The 16327-nt window shown below is 39.2% G+C and overlaps 1 protein-coding gene across 1 annotated transcript in view; it reads left to right on the forward strand.

Moving 5' to 3' along the window:
* The window catches only part of CFAP54 (cilia and flagella associated protein 54), a 2749537-nt gene that overhangs the window by 438641 nt on the left and 2294569 nt on the right, over positions 1-16327 (forward strand). Inside the window, exon 16 of the mRNA XM_044087198.1 lies at positions 15001-15135. Within this exon, the coding sequence (XP_043943133.1) occupies positions 15001-15135 (135 nt within the window). The remainder of the gene's footprint in view (positions 1-15000; positions 15136-16327) is intronic.

Here is a 16327-nt window from a genome sequence, read left to right on the forward strand (position 1 = left end):
CATTGTTCCATTGCTGGCCAGATAAGTTCGCTTGCATGGATAACTTCCACATTGCAATTTTACTAGAGAAAGATTGTTTTTTTCTTACAAAGAAGTACTTTTAAAATAGGAAAAGGTGTTTTGTTTGACTGTCTCATGACTTTTATGTACTATTCAACAGGAGCGCACCTTTTTACTTTTGTAGTAAAAAGTTCATTAAAACTACATTTTCTGTGGAGAACCTGATTATTTTACTTTGGGGATGGGAAAGTGTTTAAAGTGCTTTTTGCTGTTTTTTTAGAAAAAACTTACTTTTTTTGCCACTTTCCTTCTTTACCAACCATTCTTGCTAAACCTCTCCAGGAAACAAGCACTATTTTTGGCTTGACCATGGCACAAAGTACCTGTTCTTCAGTTGGACCTTCTTCCAGCCACAAAAGCAAAAAGAAAAACATTGGTAAGCAGCCTTTTCCACCATAGCAGATTGGTAATATATATATGCCTCAGCAACAGGTGAGTGAATCTGCTATGGCAAAAGCTGGTTCCTCAGACTACTCATATTTTTCTTCAGATCACTCTGGTGCAAGTCCATACAGCCACCATAAACTAGGGGTTAGACACAACCTCTGTGGCTGTAGGGCTCCTGTTGAGTTGTTAGGGAAAATCATTCCTGGAGGTACATAGAGAAGTGGCAGAGAATGTGCCCCTGCTCAGCCAGAATGTTGTGCCCATGTCTGTGGAAGTTTTTGCTGACAGTACTGTTTTGTTCTTCATAAACTCCTGTGAAAAAGAGACAGAAAACTAAGCATTTATCTTCTGTTATGTCAGTTACCCTTGACAGGAGTAATTTATTGGGCTGGACTCAGGATCTTGCAAAGACACTTGGTCCTTTATATAAGGCTGATTCTGATAAAAAGAAAAATGGATTCCTCTTTCCCTGAAGAGGTTCAGAATTTGGATCCTGTAGAGGAATATGAAGGGACAGATGCATTTTTTTTCCACAGGTTTCTGATTTGGATCCTGAGGAGAGCACGAGAACTGACTCTTCCTACAAGGGATTCTCTTTCTCTAAGAGTATTTCCAGGATGAATGAGGTGTCTTAGTCCCTCATAAAACATTATGATTTGTTACAAGGAGAATCTCCAGAACATTCAACTATCCTTCTAGTTTTGCCAGTTTAGAGGATGTTTTTATCACAGCCTGTAATTTCTCTTATAGGGAACCTGCTGACCTTAAGAAGAAAAAAAAAAAAAAAAAACAGGTTGTATAAAGTTCCTCAGTTATTCAAGTTTTTAAGCACCAGTCCCAGACATGAACCAGCTACTATAGCTTTAGTGAATCCATCTGCTGCTAAATATCTAATCCCTCTCCTTTTGATAAGCATGGGGAGTCTTTTGATAAGTTTGGTAGAAAAATGCATGCTTCTTCAACTTCAGTTTTTAGAATTCTTAACTGTCTTTATCTTGACTAATTATGAAAGTAAGAGAAATGTTTTTGCTTCAGATAGTCATCATTCACACTACCTCAGTAGTATATGGATGCTGTGCCTGCATAAACCCACACTAGCAGCTTTCCAGAGCTCAGAGTCATCTCCTCTGACTCTCTGTAATAATGGACTGGCTAAGCCCCTCCCATTAGGGGAAGCCTAACCCTTGTCACAGAAATTCAATTGTTAAATCCTTAAGTGCAAGCTGTAGAAATCACACAGTTGGATCTTCTCAGCAACCTGCATTGAGGATTAACGCGTCCAGACTCAGATAAAATCCCTATGGGACTTCCATTTCTCTTTATTGGAATATACTTTTGATTTGTGTGTGTATATATATATATATATATATATATATATATATATATATATGTGTATATATATATATATATATATGTATATGTGTGTGTGTGTGTGTTAATTTTTTATTTTAAAATTCTTACTATTTACTACTGCTATTAATTCCTCTGGGAATTCTACATTAATACTGTATTGATTGTATGCTGAATACTGCTTTTATGCAGTTTTGACCCTTTTCTAAAGTGCTTTATCACTTGTACTGGAAAAGAAGTTCTGTGGTATCAGTTGAATACTAGGGGCTGCCTCATGCACATAAAGCATGGTGCCAAGAGGCCTGTTGTTTTGTTATTTTATCAGCTTCATTTTGAAGTTATGAGAGAAAAATACTGCATCTTTCACTTTTTTCTTCATTTTTATATTTACTTCTGATTTAACACTGCTATAGCTGTTTTATCATTAAATCACAAAAGGATATCTAAATAAAGGCTTATTTATGCTATTTCGAAAAGTTTCTTCTTGATTTAAGGGTATATATTTGATTTTTGTCACTGTTTGGAAAAGTGATTTTTAGTTGGTATTCTGATTGTGAATGCTTGTTGTGTACTACTCTGTGCAAATTGTAGAACAAGGCTTAGCACAATGTAAACTGTTTCTGTTATATTTTATGCAGTTTATCCCTATTTGCTGTGTGGGAATATATTTTTTTATTATTGCCCTTAGTCAGCCCTTAATAGTGTCAGTGCATTATTTTGGCTTATGTTTTTGTTCCCCTGACTTGACGCGGCTGCCCCTCTATCAAATCAGTTTGCACCTAAAAATAAAAAACTCAACCAAAACACACCTCAGCCTATAATTTGTGAATCTGTTGTTGCCTTAAGCCAGCCAGCAGACTGCTTACCTTTTTCCCTGTCACCCTCTCCTCTGAACCTGCAGCCAAGTATGGCAAGGGGCTCAGACACATTCTCTGGGGCTGTTCCAGTTCCTAGCCCAGATATGGGAGAACAAAACCTTTTAGTACAGGAGAGGTTGAGGGTAAGAGACCCCTTGCCAGACATAATACTGTGTTCACGGATATTTTATCCTCCAGTGTAGTTCATATAAAGAAGAAACAGAAAGTTCAACACATGACAGAAAATCAGGTAATTACCATGTATAGGGCTGATACCATGTAAAGGGCTGATGTGGTTTCCTTAGCTAAGAGTGTTTTACAGTCAGCTAATATCGGAGACTGTGCTCCTTTTCAGAATGACTTTGGAGCTATCTTCTCCAGATATCAGTTTAGTGATGTTGATTTTTGATGGGTACTGTAATACAGACAGTAGTGAACATACTCTGTGAGTCCTTCCAATCAGATTCTCCTGAAGGTAAACAGGTTCAAAAACCCAAGCAAATGTTCACCTTTCTATAGATGCTACCTAGGTTTACAGATGTATTTGACTGGAAGCAGTCTGGAGCTACACCTGAGATTAGCAGAGTTTATTATCTGATTGAGGATGAGATTCCAAATATTTTGGCTGTTCCTTGTGTGTTCACAGCCTTAGATGATGTCTATAAAACTTCATGTAAAACCTTTTTAGCTAGTGAACTAGTTCCTTAAAAGGTTGTGAGGAAATACAAGGTGTACTCTGACCTTACAGCTCTCTTTGCTCCTTTGTCAGCTGATTCAGCTGCTGTTTCTCCAACTGTCAACTCCATCAAGAGAGCCTTGCCTTTTTCTAACCCTAAAATATCAGATAAAACAGGCAAGTAGTTAGAATCTAAGGGAAAAAAGTTGACTCAGTCTAGTAATTTAGTCTTTAGAATTTTAAATTATCAGACCTTCATGTGGAAATTTATTATGCAATGTGATTACAGTTTGAATGACTGCTGCTTTTTTACCTGCTGAATATAAGTATTATATGAATGAGATTGTTTCTAATGTGACTCAGGTTTGGAAACATACTTTGAGGAGTGTCTTGGAAGGTACAGGTGCAATGTAAAGAAATGCAGCGGCTTCTGTTCTATTGAAAAAGTATACTTGGTTACATAACCAGAATTTTTCTGAGGATTTAGAAAAATGAGATTTTGAATGTTCCTTTAAGTTCTGAATTTGTGTTTTGCTCTGCTGCTACCCAGGTTTTCAAACGGGGATGATAGATGTAAATTGATGCATGGAGAATCTAGAATGTTTCATATTCCCATGTTTTCCCGTAACAAGGCTACCAGCTTCAAAAGTCAGAACAAATAAAATTCCCAGCCTAACAAAAGTCAGGGTACCAAAAGGAAATGGCAGAAGAATAATGCTTACAAACCAAATAAAAAGGGTTCCTTTCCCCAAAAACTCATTCCCCTTCTAAACATGACTATGCGAAGACTTAGGGCATCCTCCCCTTTCCCCTTTCCCCCTTCCCCAAGCTTTGACTCAACCCAGCAGCCTGGCCACACACAGTCTCAGACAAGACGGTGCTGACAATAATTCAGTGAGGATACTCTTAGCATACGTTCATAGGAGGTTAATAGGCAAGCAGCCCTAGAGCCTTTACAAGCCTAAACATGTTAATCCCAAATATCCCTATTTGTTCTTTTTGGGTAGTTCACAGAACGAATTTATGAACAGAGCAGGTCTGTGATCAACACTGGCTACCCTTGTTCATGAGGGACATAAGTGCTACCACAGGGGCGAATTTGCAGTCTCCCATCCAGTTATCTAGGTTTCATTTGAATAGGGTCAGTGAGAAGCTCTGTTTTATGTGAATAGGAAGTCTATCCAGAGGAGCAGCATTCTCTGTGAGACATATCTGTCTTTAACTTCTGTTAATGTCACGGGCTAAGTTGAGATCCCTAGAGGACAGACTCTTGTGCCGTCTGACTTGTGGATGTGCAGCATTTCCATTAGGACAGGGTCGGAAATTGCACTATAGGCCAGGCACAAGTCACCTGTCAGTAGCCTATAAGATACAGAGTAAAGTGACAAGGCTTTTAGACTGTACACATAGGTTATGGTTTGGAGTCCTTGTATTTTTTTTAGTAAGAAATCTCTGAGGTCTCTCCAGTTATTGCAGGTGTCTGGTGAGGTACATGCAAAAGAATGCATTATACTCTATTAGTGGTCTGATGAGGGCTGACTACAATGGAGTTATAATATCCTTTGACCTGGATGCTATGCCCTTGCTTGTGAGGTGGGCTACATAGAAGGCTTTCCTTACCACTGTGGAAACTTGGTGGTCGAAGTTCAGATTGTTATCAATCTGTGTTTCCAAGTCTCGAACCACAGGGTTGGAACTCAGGAGGGTGCTGTCAGTATTGTAATTTGTAGGAAATTCTGTTTTGCTAAAGGGAATAATAATGCATTTTTTTGTATTTTGTTTTAGATTATGGCTTTGGCACTAATCATTGGTTTGTGTTGGCCCTTCTTGTAATATGTTGACATCACTGGGGGACTCAGTGATTGCTCCCAGTTTGCAATCATCAGCAAACTTGGTGAGCCAGAGGCTGTCTACTTTGGCCTGGGCTTCTGAGAAATAGATTTCAAACAGTAAGGGGCCCAGCACAGACTCCAGTGGTACTCCACTGTTGGTGGGTCTACTGGTGGAGGTGGAGTCACCAATTTTAACAGAGTGTGTTCTGTCGGTCAGCTGGGAGAGTTTCTCAACAATGCCAGAGTGGGGTATTGTGTTGAAAGCCTTGGCAAGATCGAGATAGGCTGTGTGCACTGTTTTACCTTCATCCATGGCTTTTGTGACCTTCTCAAAGAAGTCTACCTGGTTTAATAACCATAATCTACCATTAATGAAGCCAAACTGGGTTGGGTCCTGCATTTGGAGGTAGCCTATGTCTTAGTTGATAAGGTCCATGATAATCCTTTATATGGCCTTGCAGATGAGACTGGTTAGACTTATGGGTCTGTAGTTCCCAGAGTTGGTCAGTGATCCCCCTTTCTGCTGGAGATTACTGTTGATGTTCTCCATTCTGCAGGAAAATATCCAATTCTCAAGATATGATTAAAGAGAATGCCAAGTAGGTCCACTAGGTCTTGTTTTAGATTGTTCAGTAAACAACCTGGGATATTATCTGGTCCTAGTGAGGCCGTGTTTTTGGCCTTGGTGAGCGCAGAGATGACCTGTTCTCTAGATATACTAGGCAGAGGGCTAGTGTCAGGTATGCCTTGGGAAGTGGTAGGTGGGGATAGGGGGTGAAGTTTGCTCTGAATCTGTCATCTACCACCAGTTCGGCAAATAGCTTGGCATTCCCTTTTAGAGTTCATATGTAGTTAAATAATACCTTATGATTATCCTTGGCTAGGGATGCAATTTTAGTTTTGTAATTTGTTTTAGAAGACTTTACAACATTTCTGATTTTCTTTGTTTAGGCTTTGGAGGGAACTCTTCCTCTGCAGAATGATAGCCCTCTTGCTTTTGGACAACAGTTTTCTCCTCTTGTTATGTAATCTGTTTACACTTGAAGTCCACCACAATGGCTTGTTTTTATGGGAATACCTGGTTTTGATCTGGTCAGGTACAGCAGAGTTTTGAAGTTGCTTAAGTGGTTGTGCAGGGCATTTGTATATACTTCTGCATATTGATCATTGATGTCTACGATTGTGGGTGGTATGAAGCTTTTTATGCCATCGCTTAGTAGGCTGTAATTAGCTTTGGTAAAGTTTTTTATAATTTTTTTTTTGTGTGAGGGTATCAGTTTCGTTAGTTACTTCAAACAAAACTGAACATTAGAGCCCCTAGTGGGGGTGAAGATTTTCTGTTCCAGACCATTTGTGTTAACAAAGTCCAGGAACCTCTAGGTGAGCATGTTTTTGCGCATGTATGTCCCCCAGTCTATGGAAGGATAGTTGATATCTCCCATGTCCAAGGTGTTGGGCTGTTTGGCAAGCTATTCCAGTAAACCAAGGGGTAGGTCGTGTGCTTATCCTGGTTCATGGTGGGGGATCTATAGCTAGCAGTGGCGTGGTATGGTACTTTCACTATAGTTAATTGGACATGGAGTAGTTCTAGAGAGTCATTTTTTTGACCAGTCTCGAAGTGTATTTGGTTTTAATGAAGATGGATACACCTCTACCTTTGGTTCCTTTATGCTTATTTTGAGGTGTGAACATGTGGAAGGCATTGTAGCCTTGCACAGCTGTGGTGCTGTCAGCAACCTTGAACCATATCTCAGTAACTGTACAGACATCAGCATCCTCCAAGGTGAGGAATGCTTCCAGGGAGTGCAGTTTCAGTTTTAAACTTCTAGCATTAAGCATTACGACCCTGAGTTTGTCTCGATTAGATTTTTCTTATGTTGGAAACTTTGTTGTTTTGATGTTGCCTAAAAGAGATATGGAGAAGGCAAGGGCCTTTACCAGTATCCAAAAGCTTAAACGGAACAGGTGCAGACCATCTCTAGCAAAGAAACGAGGTCTATCTACCATATCCTCCCAGGCTGACAGATACTGGATCCCCCTGGACTGACACCAGAAGCTAAGCCAATTGTTGAAGTCAGTCATTTTTTGTTTATATTGTGGCATCATCCTGGGTGACGAAATTATACTGCTTAGACCTAGGAACATATCTGGGACACATAATCAGAGAGCTTTGTCATATATTTCTTCGGTTACACTTCATAATCTTGAAATGTTGAAACCTCGAATTTCAGCATTTCAAGACCATGAAGCTGAAACTTCAGAATGCCAAAAGTGCATAAGAGCGAATTTGAATATCTTGAATCTGCACTTATGCATTTCCGGTACATTACGTGAAGCATCTGTTTGGGATGGTGTTCGGAATGTCATGTAAGTGAGTGTATGTGAGCGTTTTTCTGACTTGTACATGTGGGTTAGGTTAGGGAGGTGTACGTTGAGATGTGTTTTGTGTGTGTGTGTGTGTGTGTGTGTGTGTGTGTGTGTGTGTGTGTGTGTGTGTGTGTGTGTGTGTGTGTGTGTGTGTGTGTGTGTGTGTGTGTGCGGGCGCAAGGGACTGTAGAATGTCTGTGTGTGATTGTTTTCTTTTTTTCTGTTTGTGCGATCTCAGAGTTTGTATATATAAGTAGGGGGAGTGTGGGGGGGTGCGGGGGGTTTGCTCCCCTGCATTTCTGTATTGTAGGTGTGTGCCTGTGTGGTGTTTTGGTGTGTTTATTTGTTTTGTGGTGTGGGTGTTGTGGTTTGTGTGTGGTGTGTTGTGTGCTGCATGTTCAGTGTTTTGGTTTTGGCTTTGTAAGTGCCAGTGTTGTGATGGTTTCGGCTTCATGGTCTCGAAATGCTGAAATTTGAGATTTCATTAATTCGAGATTATGAAGTGAAACCCTCTCTTCATATACTCCAGAGAGGTACGTCTCAAGTCATTCACTCTTACATGGACTGTTATAGTGTCATAATGGTACTTGTTGAGTGACTTGAGTGCAAGCATGATTTGTCAGATCCTGGCACCTGATAGGCAGCTGACTGTGACCTTCTCCTTGTCCAGTCTGGTGAGGGGGGCATCGGTGTCTCTCACTATGGAGTTGCCTTTGACTAAGACATTTGATGTACTTTGCTTTAGGAACTTATTTGTTGAGACACAGCTGTGTGTGTGTTGATATGTGTAGTAGTTTCTTTTTGCTTAGTGGTGAGTGTAGGTGATGTGCGTTTAGGAGGTCTCTGTTCCTTACATGAGAGAATTGACTCCAATTCCACAGTGTATTTGTATCTCTCACATAGGGTGTTAGTTTGCTTTAGGAGTAAATGGCAATCAGTATACATGAAGCAATTGCTACATTGACTCAAGATGCCAATATCAATTAAGTTGGCAGGAAAAATTATGGGAAACTGCCTGTCTATTGTGGCAGTATTTTTCTGAATGTGGTATTTGGGAAAGAAGTGGGCTAACTGGACTTAGGACTTTGGCCTAACTAGTGGGCTAGTTTGCCTTGGAGTAGCAAAGGTAGTGGGTGTATAGTAGGTTGTGGATGATAAGTGTGAAAAGGCTGCTTAGAGTGCAACTGAGTTGCCCTTTGCTCAGCAGGCAAGCTTGGGGGGGGGGGGGTTCTACTGGAAGGTCTCTAGAGAAAATAATGTTCCCAGGCATTTGCATCTATACAGCGCATTGCTAAACTCCATTGCACGGTATGCAGCAACAAGCAAATTCAAGGCTTATATACAGGTGAATTTAAATAGTTTTTAACACAACTACCAATGGGAAAACCTCATACTGAACCTTTCTGCAGCAGTCCCCATCTCAGATGGGTCCTGAACTACACACTTCTGCCACAAAGTGCAGGGAGGCAGTCTTAATGTAAGGTGGCTGGTTTAAGAGCACTATGATACTAAACATTCTAGAATCAGCAGGTCTGAATCTAGCCTATGTTATATAAGGCAATGAAATGCAATTTTAAAGTGCACAGTAAAAAGCAGTCACAAACAGCAAAAATGAAGCAGTAATTAAATACAGTTAACAAAGTGCAGTGTTGGCTTAAAATATACTTATTTTCAGTTTTTTTAGTGGATGCCTTGGATTTCAGGCCAGATGCACTTTAGACCTCTGACTTAAATTTCCCAAATGTTGAGCAATTCTGGTAAACTGAGTGCAAACACACCCAAATGCAAGGCTTATATACAGACAAATGTAAACAGTTTTTAAGACAACTACTAATGGGAAAGTGTCAGAGCCTTTCTCCAGCAATCCCCAACTCAGATAGGTCCTGAGCTATGCACTTCTGCCACTAGGGTACAGGGAAGCCCTCATAGTTTAAGATGCCTGGTTTAACACCACAGTGATACTAAACAGTCTAGATTCAGCATGTCAAAATATAGCCTATTCTATGTAAGTAAAGGAAAAACAATTTCTAGATGGGAAGGAGTAGGGGAGAGTCACTTAAAGGTCAAAGTGTGAGTGTTTAGTAGTGTTCTATTAGATGTCCTGTAGTGGTACCACCTTCTGCACAAACTGGCAGCTCTTTGAGCAGCTGTGAACTGTTTGAAACTATGGAGAGCATTTCCTATAGAGGATTTTAAACTGCAGACGTTTGCTTATATGCAGGCAAGGGGAACCTCGTTTGCACATCAGCTTTTATACCAGCAGGATGAAAGACTTTTACAAAGTTAAACCCTCGGGCCAATCAGATAAAAGCATAATAATCTTTTGACCAGTAGTTCCACACTTGGATGGGTTGAATTCAGTGCGCAAAAGAACTCTCAATGTAAAGCAAACTGGTTTGAGCTCAAGTGCAGTAACAAATGCTTTACAACAGAAGTCAGAATTCCTTCAATATCAGGAATCCTTGAAAATAAGTTCATTAACCCTGAGAAATGTTCACAACACACAAAAACTTTGCAAAACTTAGAAATATTTTGGTAGACTCAGGAGAACTTTGGCAAACTCAGAACAGCTTTTGTAGTATCAGAGAAGGTTAGGCAATATCAGAATACTGTTAAAAGAACCTAATAGCAGCACAGTAACAAACAGATGGAGTTTATTTAACAAGTGCAGGCTGAAACACAGTGATAAATTCAACAAAATCAATAAATGCAGCACAGAAGTATTAAGTAGGACTGAAACAGAGCAAGTGCAAACATTTACTTATATCAGTTTTGTAGATCCAGGTGATTTTAGAAGCAATCCAAGTCTTGTAGTCACAGGTGTCCAGGCCAGGTACAAGGAAGTTCTGAATAAATGAGCACAATCTCACAAAAATGTAATCCTTTTATACAAGCAGGATGACAGACTTTTACAAAGTTAAACCCTCAGGCCAATCAGATAAAAGCACAATACCAACTTGGATGGCTTGAATTCAGCTCTGTGCTCCCACAGAGTACAAAAGAACCCTCTTAATATACAGCAAACTGGTTTTGAGCTCAAGTGCAGTAACAAATGCTTTACAACAGAAGTCAGAATGCCTGCAATATCAGGAATCCTTAAAAATAAGTTCACTAACTCTGAGAAATGTTCACAACACACAAAAACTTTGCAAAACTTAGAAATATTTTGGCAGACTCAGGAGAACTTTGGCAAACTGAGAACAACTTTTGCAGTATCAGAGGAGAATAGGAAATATCAGAATACTGTTAAAACAACCTAAGGGCAGTACAGTAACAAACAGTGTTTCTTTAAAATGTTTGCTGAAAAACAGTGATAAATGCAACCAAATCAATAAATGCAGCACAAGAGTGTTAAATAGCACTGTTCGAGCAAGTGCAAAAAAATACTTGTATTAGCTTTGTAGGTCCAGATGGTTTCAGGAGCAGTCCAGGTATTGTAGTTACAAGTGTCCAAGCCAGGCACAAGGAAGTGCTCAATAAAATAGCAGTAGACAGAAAATCCTCCTCTCTTCAGGAAAATGCCCCTGCACCTAGAAGACCAGAATAGACACACCTGTTCTCTTCAGTAGTCCTTCTCAAGTTGCAAGCAGGGGTTATGCAACCTGTTTCTGTAGCAGAAAAAAGTACAATGATTTTACACCAAAATGGATACAAAAGGGAGCTATAGTGGAGACTGATGTTAAATTTGTCATACCTAAATACCTTTTGGAAAATTCCAAAATGCAAAATCCTCACCCTGTAGACATTCATACCCCTTCTTCCAGACCACTATTCCATGGTGACTTTACATCTGTAGGATGCTTATCATCACATTCCAATTGCTTCCAACTTCAAGTTGAACCTACAAAATTCCTGCATCACATCATCACAAAGAATTGTCTTCCTGGGGTGTATGACAGACACAGAAAAAAGTATGACCAGAAGACAAAGTCCTAACTTTTTACATTTTCTTTCATGGATTTGTCTATTCAGGAAGCTGCCTCCTCAAAAGAGTTTCTCAGACTTCTAGACCCCATTACATCAATGACCTTCATGATACCACGGTCCAGACTTCACATGAGAAAGATTCATTGGTGCTTAAAAAAATGTTGGAGCCAGCACTTGCATCCCTTAGAGTTTTAGGTACCATTCCTGGAGTTAATGAAACAAGAGTTACAGTGGTGGAGGAATCGTATGTCTTTCAGTCCAGACTTGGCCTTCTTCCTTAAGACCCCCATTCAATCATTCTGGACAGACTCCTTAGATTTTGCTTGGGGAACAGTTTACAGGGGAGTTCAACTGCAAGGTTAATTGGGTCCTCTGGTCTCTACATAGCACATAAATGTCAAAGAAAGGTTAGCAATTATTTAGTCCTTAAAAGTTATTCACCACTTATGGTCTCCAGGTCTTCTTTTACTAGTCACAGATGACACCAAAGTCATGTGGTACCTGGCAAAGTTGGCCTGGAAGCTAGCCTTACAACATTGTTTGACAATTTAGGCTTCAAACATCCTGTCAGAGCAAAACATAGTGGCAAACAGGCTATGCACATGCTGGATGGACCCTCATGATGGGAAACTCAGTACAGAGTTCTGAATAGATTTGTTCCGGATGCGAGGAGCACTTCAAATAGTTCTGTTCACCTCCATTGAAAACAGACATAAAAATTCTGTTTGAGGCATCCTTGCAGCTATACTTGGAGGAGAGAAACATTCTTATTCCCTTGGATGAGAATGTTTCTTTATGCGTTTCCAACCTTTCCCCCAATACCCAAGGTATTTCTGAAGAGTCAGAAAGAATTACCAAAGATCGTTGTGGTTTACACCCTTCTGGCCCAAGCGAAGTTCGTTCTCCATTTTATGGAACTGGCCAAGGACATTTGCCACAAGCTTCCTCACATTCTGAAACTGCTCACATAATGTCAGGGACAACTGGTATATCCAAACTTAGTGCAATTATTACTGACAGCTTGGATGATTTTATCTTGATACCTTTTAGGCAGTTGTCCCAGTGGATGTGCAGCAGGTACTGAGGGAGGCCAGAAAATCTGCAACTAGAAAGTCTTGCTTTTACAAGTGGAAAAGGTTTTCTTGGTTGTGCCTAACAGATATCAGAGGGCCCAGTATGGTGTCTACCCCTCTGATTTTGAAAAATGTATGTGAGCTACTCAGTGATGGCTTATCTTATGTATTTATTAAGGTGCCAATCACAGCCGTCTCAGCTTGTCTGCCCATGGATCCCCCTTTCTCATCTCTTTTTCTAGTCAAACAGGTTACAAAAGGAATGTTCAGCTTGAGTCCCCCTCAAATGCAATTTTCTCCTCCTTGGTATCTCAGCTTTGTTTTTGAAAAATTTACCTTATCTCCTTTCAGTATGATTTGAGGTTTGTCACTTGGAAAGCTGTTTCGCTTATTGCTCTGGCATCTGCAAGATGAGTCTCTGAACAAGCTTTCATGGAAGGCCAGCCTTAAATAATTTTCACAAGGAAAGGGTTATTGTATACACTAACCTATCTTTCATGCCAAAAGTTATTTCTGAATTGATCCTGAATCAAGCCATCAACCTTCCATTTTTTTCTGAAACCTAAAAACATAGGACAGAAGATTCTGCATACCTTGGATGTGCACAGGCAGCTTAAGTTCTACCTTGACAGAACTAAGTCGTCCGGGAAAGATGAACAGCTGCTTATTTCCTGTTATGGGGTTAGAAAGGGTCAACCCTTCTCTAACCAATTGATTACTCATTGCATCCTATCCTCTGCTATAGTTTTTTTTACTCTCATCATGGTTAATCAATTCTAGGCAAGGTTAAGGCACATTCCACCAGACCATTATCCTGTTTGATGACATATTGAAAAGATGTGGACTCTAGAAACACTTTAGGGGCAGCAACCTGGTCCACTGTTCATACCTTTACAAAGCACTACAAACTGGATTCATTCTCATGTTTCAGAGCAGGCTTTGTAAGGACCATTCTCCAAGGGCTTCTGTATCCTTATCCTTTCTCCTCCAAGGTAGTGTAAGCTTTGTGAATCTACCTATATGCCACTGTGGCAGTGTGAATTAATGAACATAATCAAGTTGTGTAAGTTTTACTTAACTGTAACTGTAGATGTTTGAATTTCACACTGCCTCAGTGGCAGCATCTACCCACCCACACATATTTTGTATATAGTTTGATGGTATCCAACCTTATTGTGTTGCTGTTTTGCTTTGGTTATTTGTGTTGCTATTTTTTTGCTGCAAATTGGTTGGTTTCAGGACATTCTTACTTCTGGTCTTTCTTGGTTCTTCCTTCTTAGCACTCAAAGCCTGAACAAATGATTTTCTGTGACGGGGGTTAGACTTCCCTGATGGGAGTGGCCTAGCCAACCTCCTGTAACAGAGAGTCAAGGGAGGGGATTTGTAGCTCTGGAAAGCTGTCATTGTGTACAGGCTCAGAACCCATTTGCAACTAAGGCAGTGTGAAGTTCAAACTTTTACTGATACAGGTAAGTAGGACTTATATAACTGTACTTTATTCAGTTGTATCACTGCTGTAGTAGCTATACCCTCCCACCATTCTCCTTTTTATACATAGTTTTTTTTACCAGAATGGTAGCTTTCCTATTTCTGGGACAAAAAAGTCCTGAAGGTGTTTTCTCCCTTGGCCAAGTGGGTGGGAGTAATCTAAGACATTGGAAGACTGTCTGTCTACTATATCCTTGGCAGGATGTAACGCATATAGTTAAAGGCTACTGCAGCCATAATATAATTGAACTTTTACTGCTATGGTAAGAGCACTTATACAACTGTTTGATTCTCATCTTGATTTAGCCTTCATTCATATTCACAGCTTCTACTTAATCAATCATTAACATGTTTTGGAGGTGAACTGTTCTTTATCTGGGATTTCACCTCACACCTGTTCATTAGGTCTGACAGTGACAGGTGCATGAAATTCCAGATAACTAAGCCTTGCAGATTATGGAGGTACACAAATCTCTCCAGCAGAACTAGTTCCTGGTCCAGTGGGGACATTGTCATAGATAGAGAGGCATGTGTGTTCATTAACTTCTGCTTTGGCAAATAGAGGCAATACCTATTAATATCCTGTACTGTATCATGTGGATATGTAAGTATCTCACATGTAACCTCTTAATTCTTGAAAAAATATGTATATTTATTTTATTTTTGTAACCTTTTTTATTATAAGTGAGGTGATGTTTAGCTTCTCTATGATTTGTGCGCCATTTTAGTATAAGAAAATGTAAAGTTAATTTTTTTCGATAAATGCAGATGTATATAGTTTATGAAACTTGCATACTAAGTTTGAAATTACATTTATAACATAGTTTAAGATAGCTTTTATCTTGCATTTGTTTGTTTTCCATTTTAAGTTACTTCACTCCAGCTATAATTGAGAACTTTTTTTTTAAACTACACTGTACTTTCTGGCAGAAAATGTTAGCATTATGAAATCAATATATTTATCAGAATATTTGCATTTTTAGGAGATTCAGCCTGACAAGGATATGATTGCTGATGCAGTTATGTTTCTGTGGCAGAAATGCAGAGCAGCAGTTCAGAGAGTCCACATGGGAACAGATTATCTAAGACACTTCCAAAAACTTGAATCTTGTGGCAAAGTACTGTGTTTTCTTATTTTATATATGTTGGTGATTATAGAATCTATCTTTATCTGTCAAACATTTACTGTTTAAATAATCACAAATTTTAGTTTTTAGTTGTTAGAAGGATCAAGAATTTTATAGCATAAGCAGCAAACTCAGTCGAAGCTAAATATTCTAAGGATAATAATTTGATCTACTTTATGAAAGCTATATATGTATGTAGAAGAGGGAGAACATTAGAAAAATGTAACACAAAGCTTCTTCCTCTTCTCTAACATTGATTAATGCAATCTGGTGACCTTCTTGTCACAACGTTCTGTCACTTAACTGAAAGCTGACAAACAGTAATTTTCACCTATATATGTACATGTGTCTGTGTTTGTGGGTGTAAGTTTCTGCATGATCTTATGTGAAATACCATGTACTGTATGTTTAGGGAATACATTTTATGACTAGTAGTATAACTACAAATCTCAGACTGAGTTCACTAATCCTACAGTATAAGTTAATTCATGTATCACACAAATTAGACGTCATATATTCCATTTACATATACCATACCAACTAGACCCCACATATTCTATCTGTTTTAATGTTTTCTTCTTCTTTTTTTGTAATAATAGTGTTTCCCATTGATTTATTTGGATAACATTAATAGTTTAAGCTTCCACTGAGTAGAGGTATAAGTTGTTTGCATGGTCCCAGGCTGGTTTCTAACCATAGGCCTCCCTCACTCATTTTAAGGACCACACATAGATGCATGTGTTTTTGATTTGCCATCCCTAATGGTTTTAAATTATATTTTTGCTAATACAGTGACATTTGTTAGAGTGTTTTCTAAATTTGTGGTTTTGAAAATTTTTCCAGTAAGCAGTGAGACAAAATGTATGAATTAGTAATGACAAAAGTACCCATTTCAGAACATTTCTGCCATAAAATGCCAAACTGCTGTCATTATAATCCACCAATATCCATACTGAACAATGGCAGCCACTTTATCAACTGTGCACACATCACATGTCAGACGGTATTAAAATATTTTAATGTGCTTTACACAAATGCACACTAGTCCTGCAAAAACAGATTAATATTTTATCTGATGTTGTCAGTCTTCATCCATTCTTGACTGATGGGTTACGATTCCAATCCTTGGAACCAATACAGCCATTATATAGCTCACGCCAGCCGAAAAACTCTTGACCTAAAG

The sequence above is a fragment of the Protopterus annectens genome, chromosome 11.part0 (assembly GCF_019279795.1).
Source record: "Protopterus annectens isolate FY-2018-M chromosome 11.part0, PAN1.0, whole genome shotgun sequence".
In the NCBI taxonomy this organism is placed as follows: Eukaryota; Metazoa; Chordata; order Ceratodontiformes; family Protopteridae; genus Protopterus; species Protopterus annectens.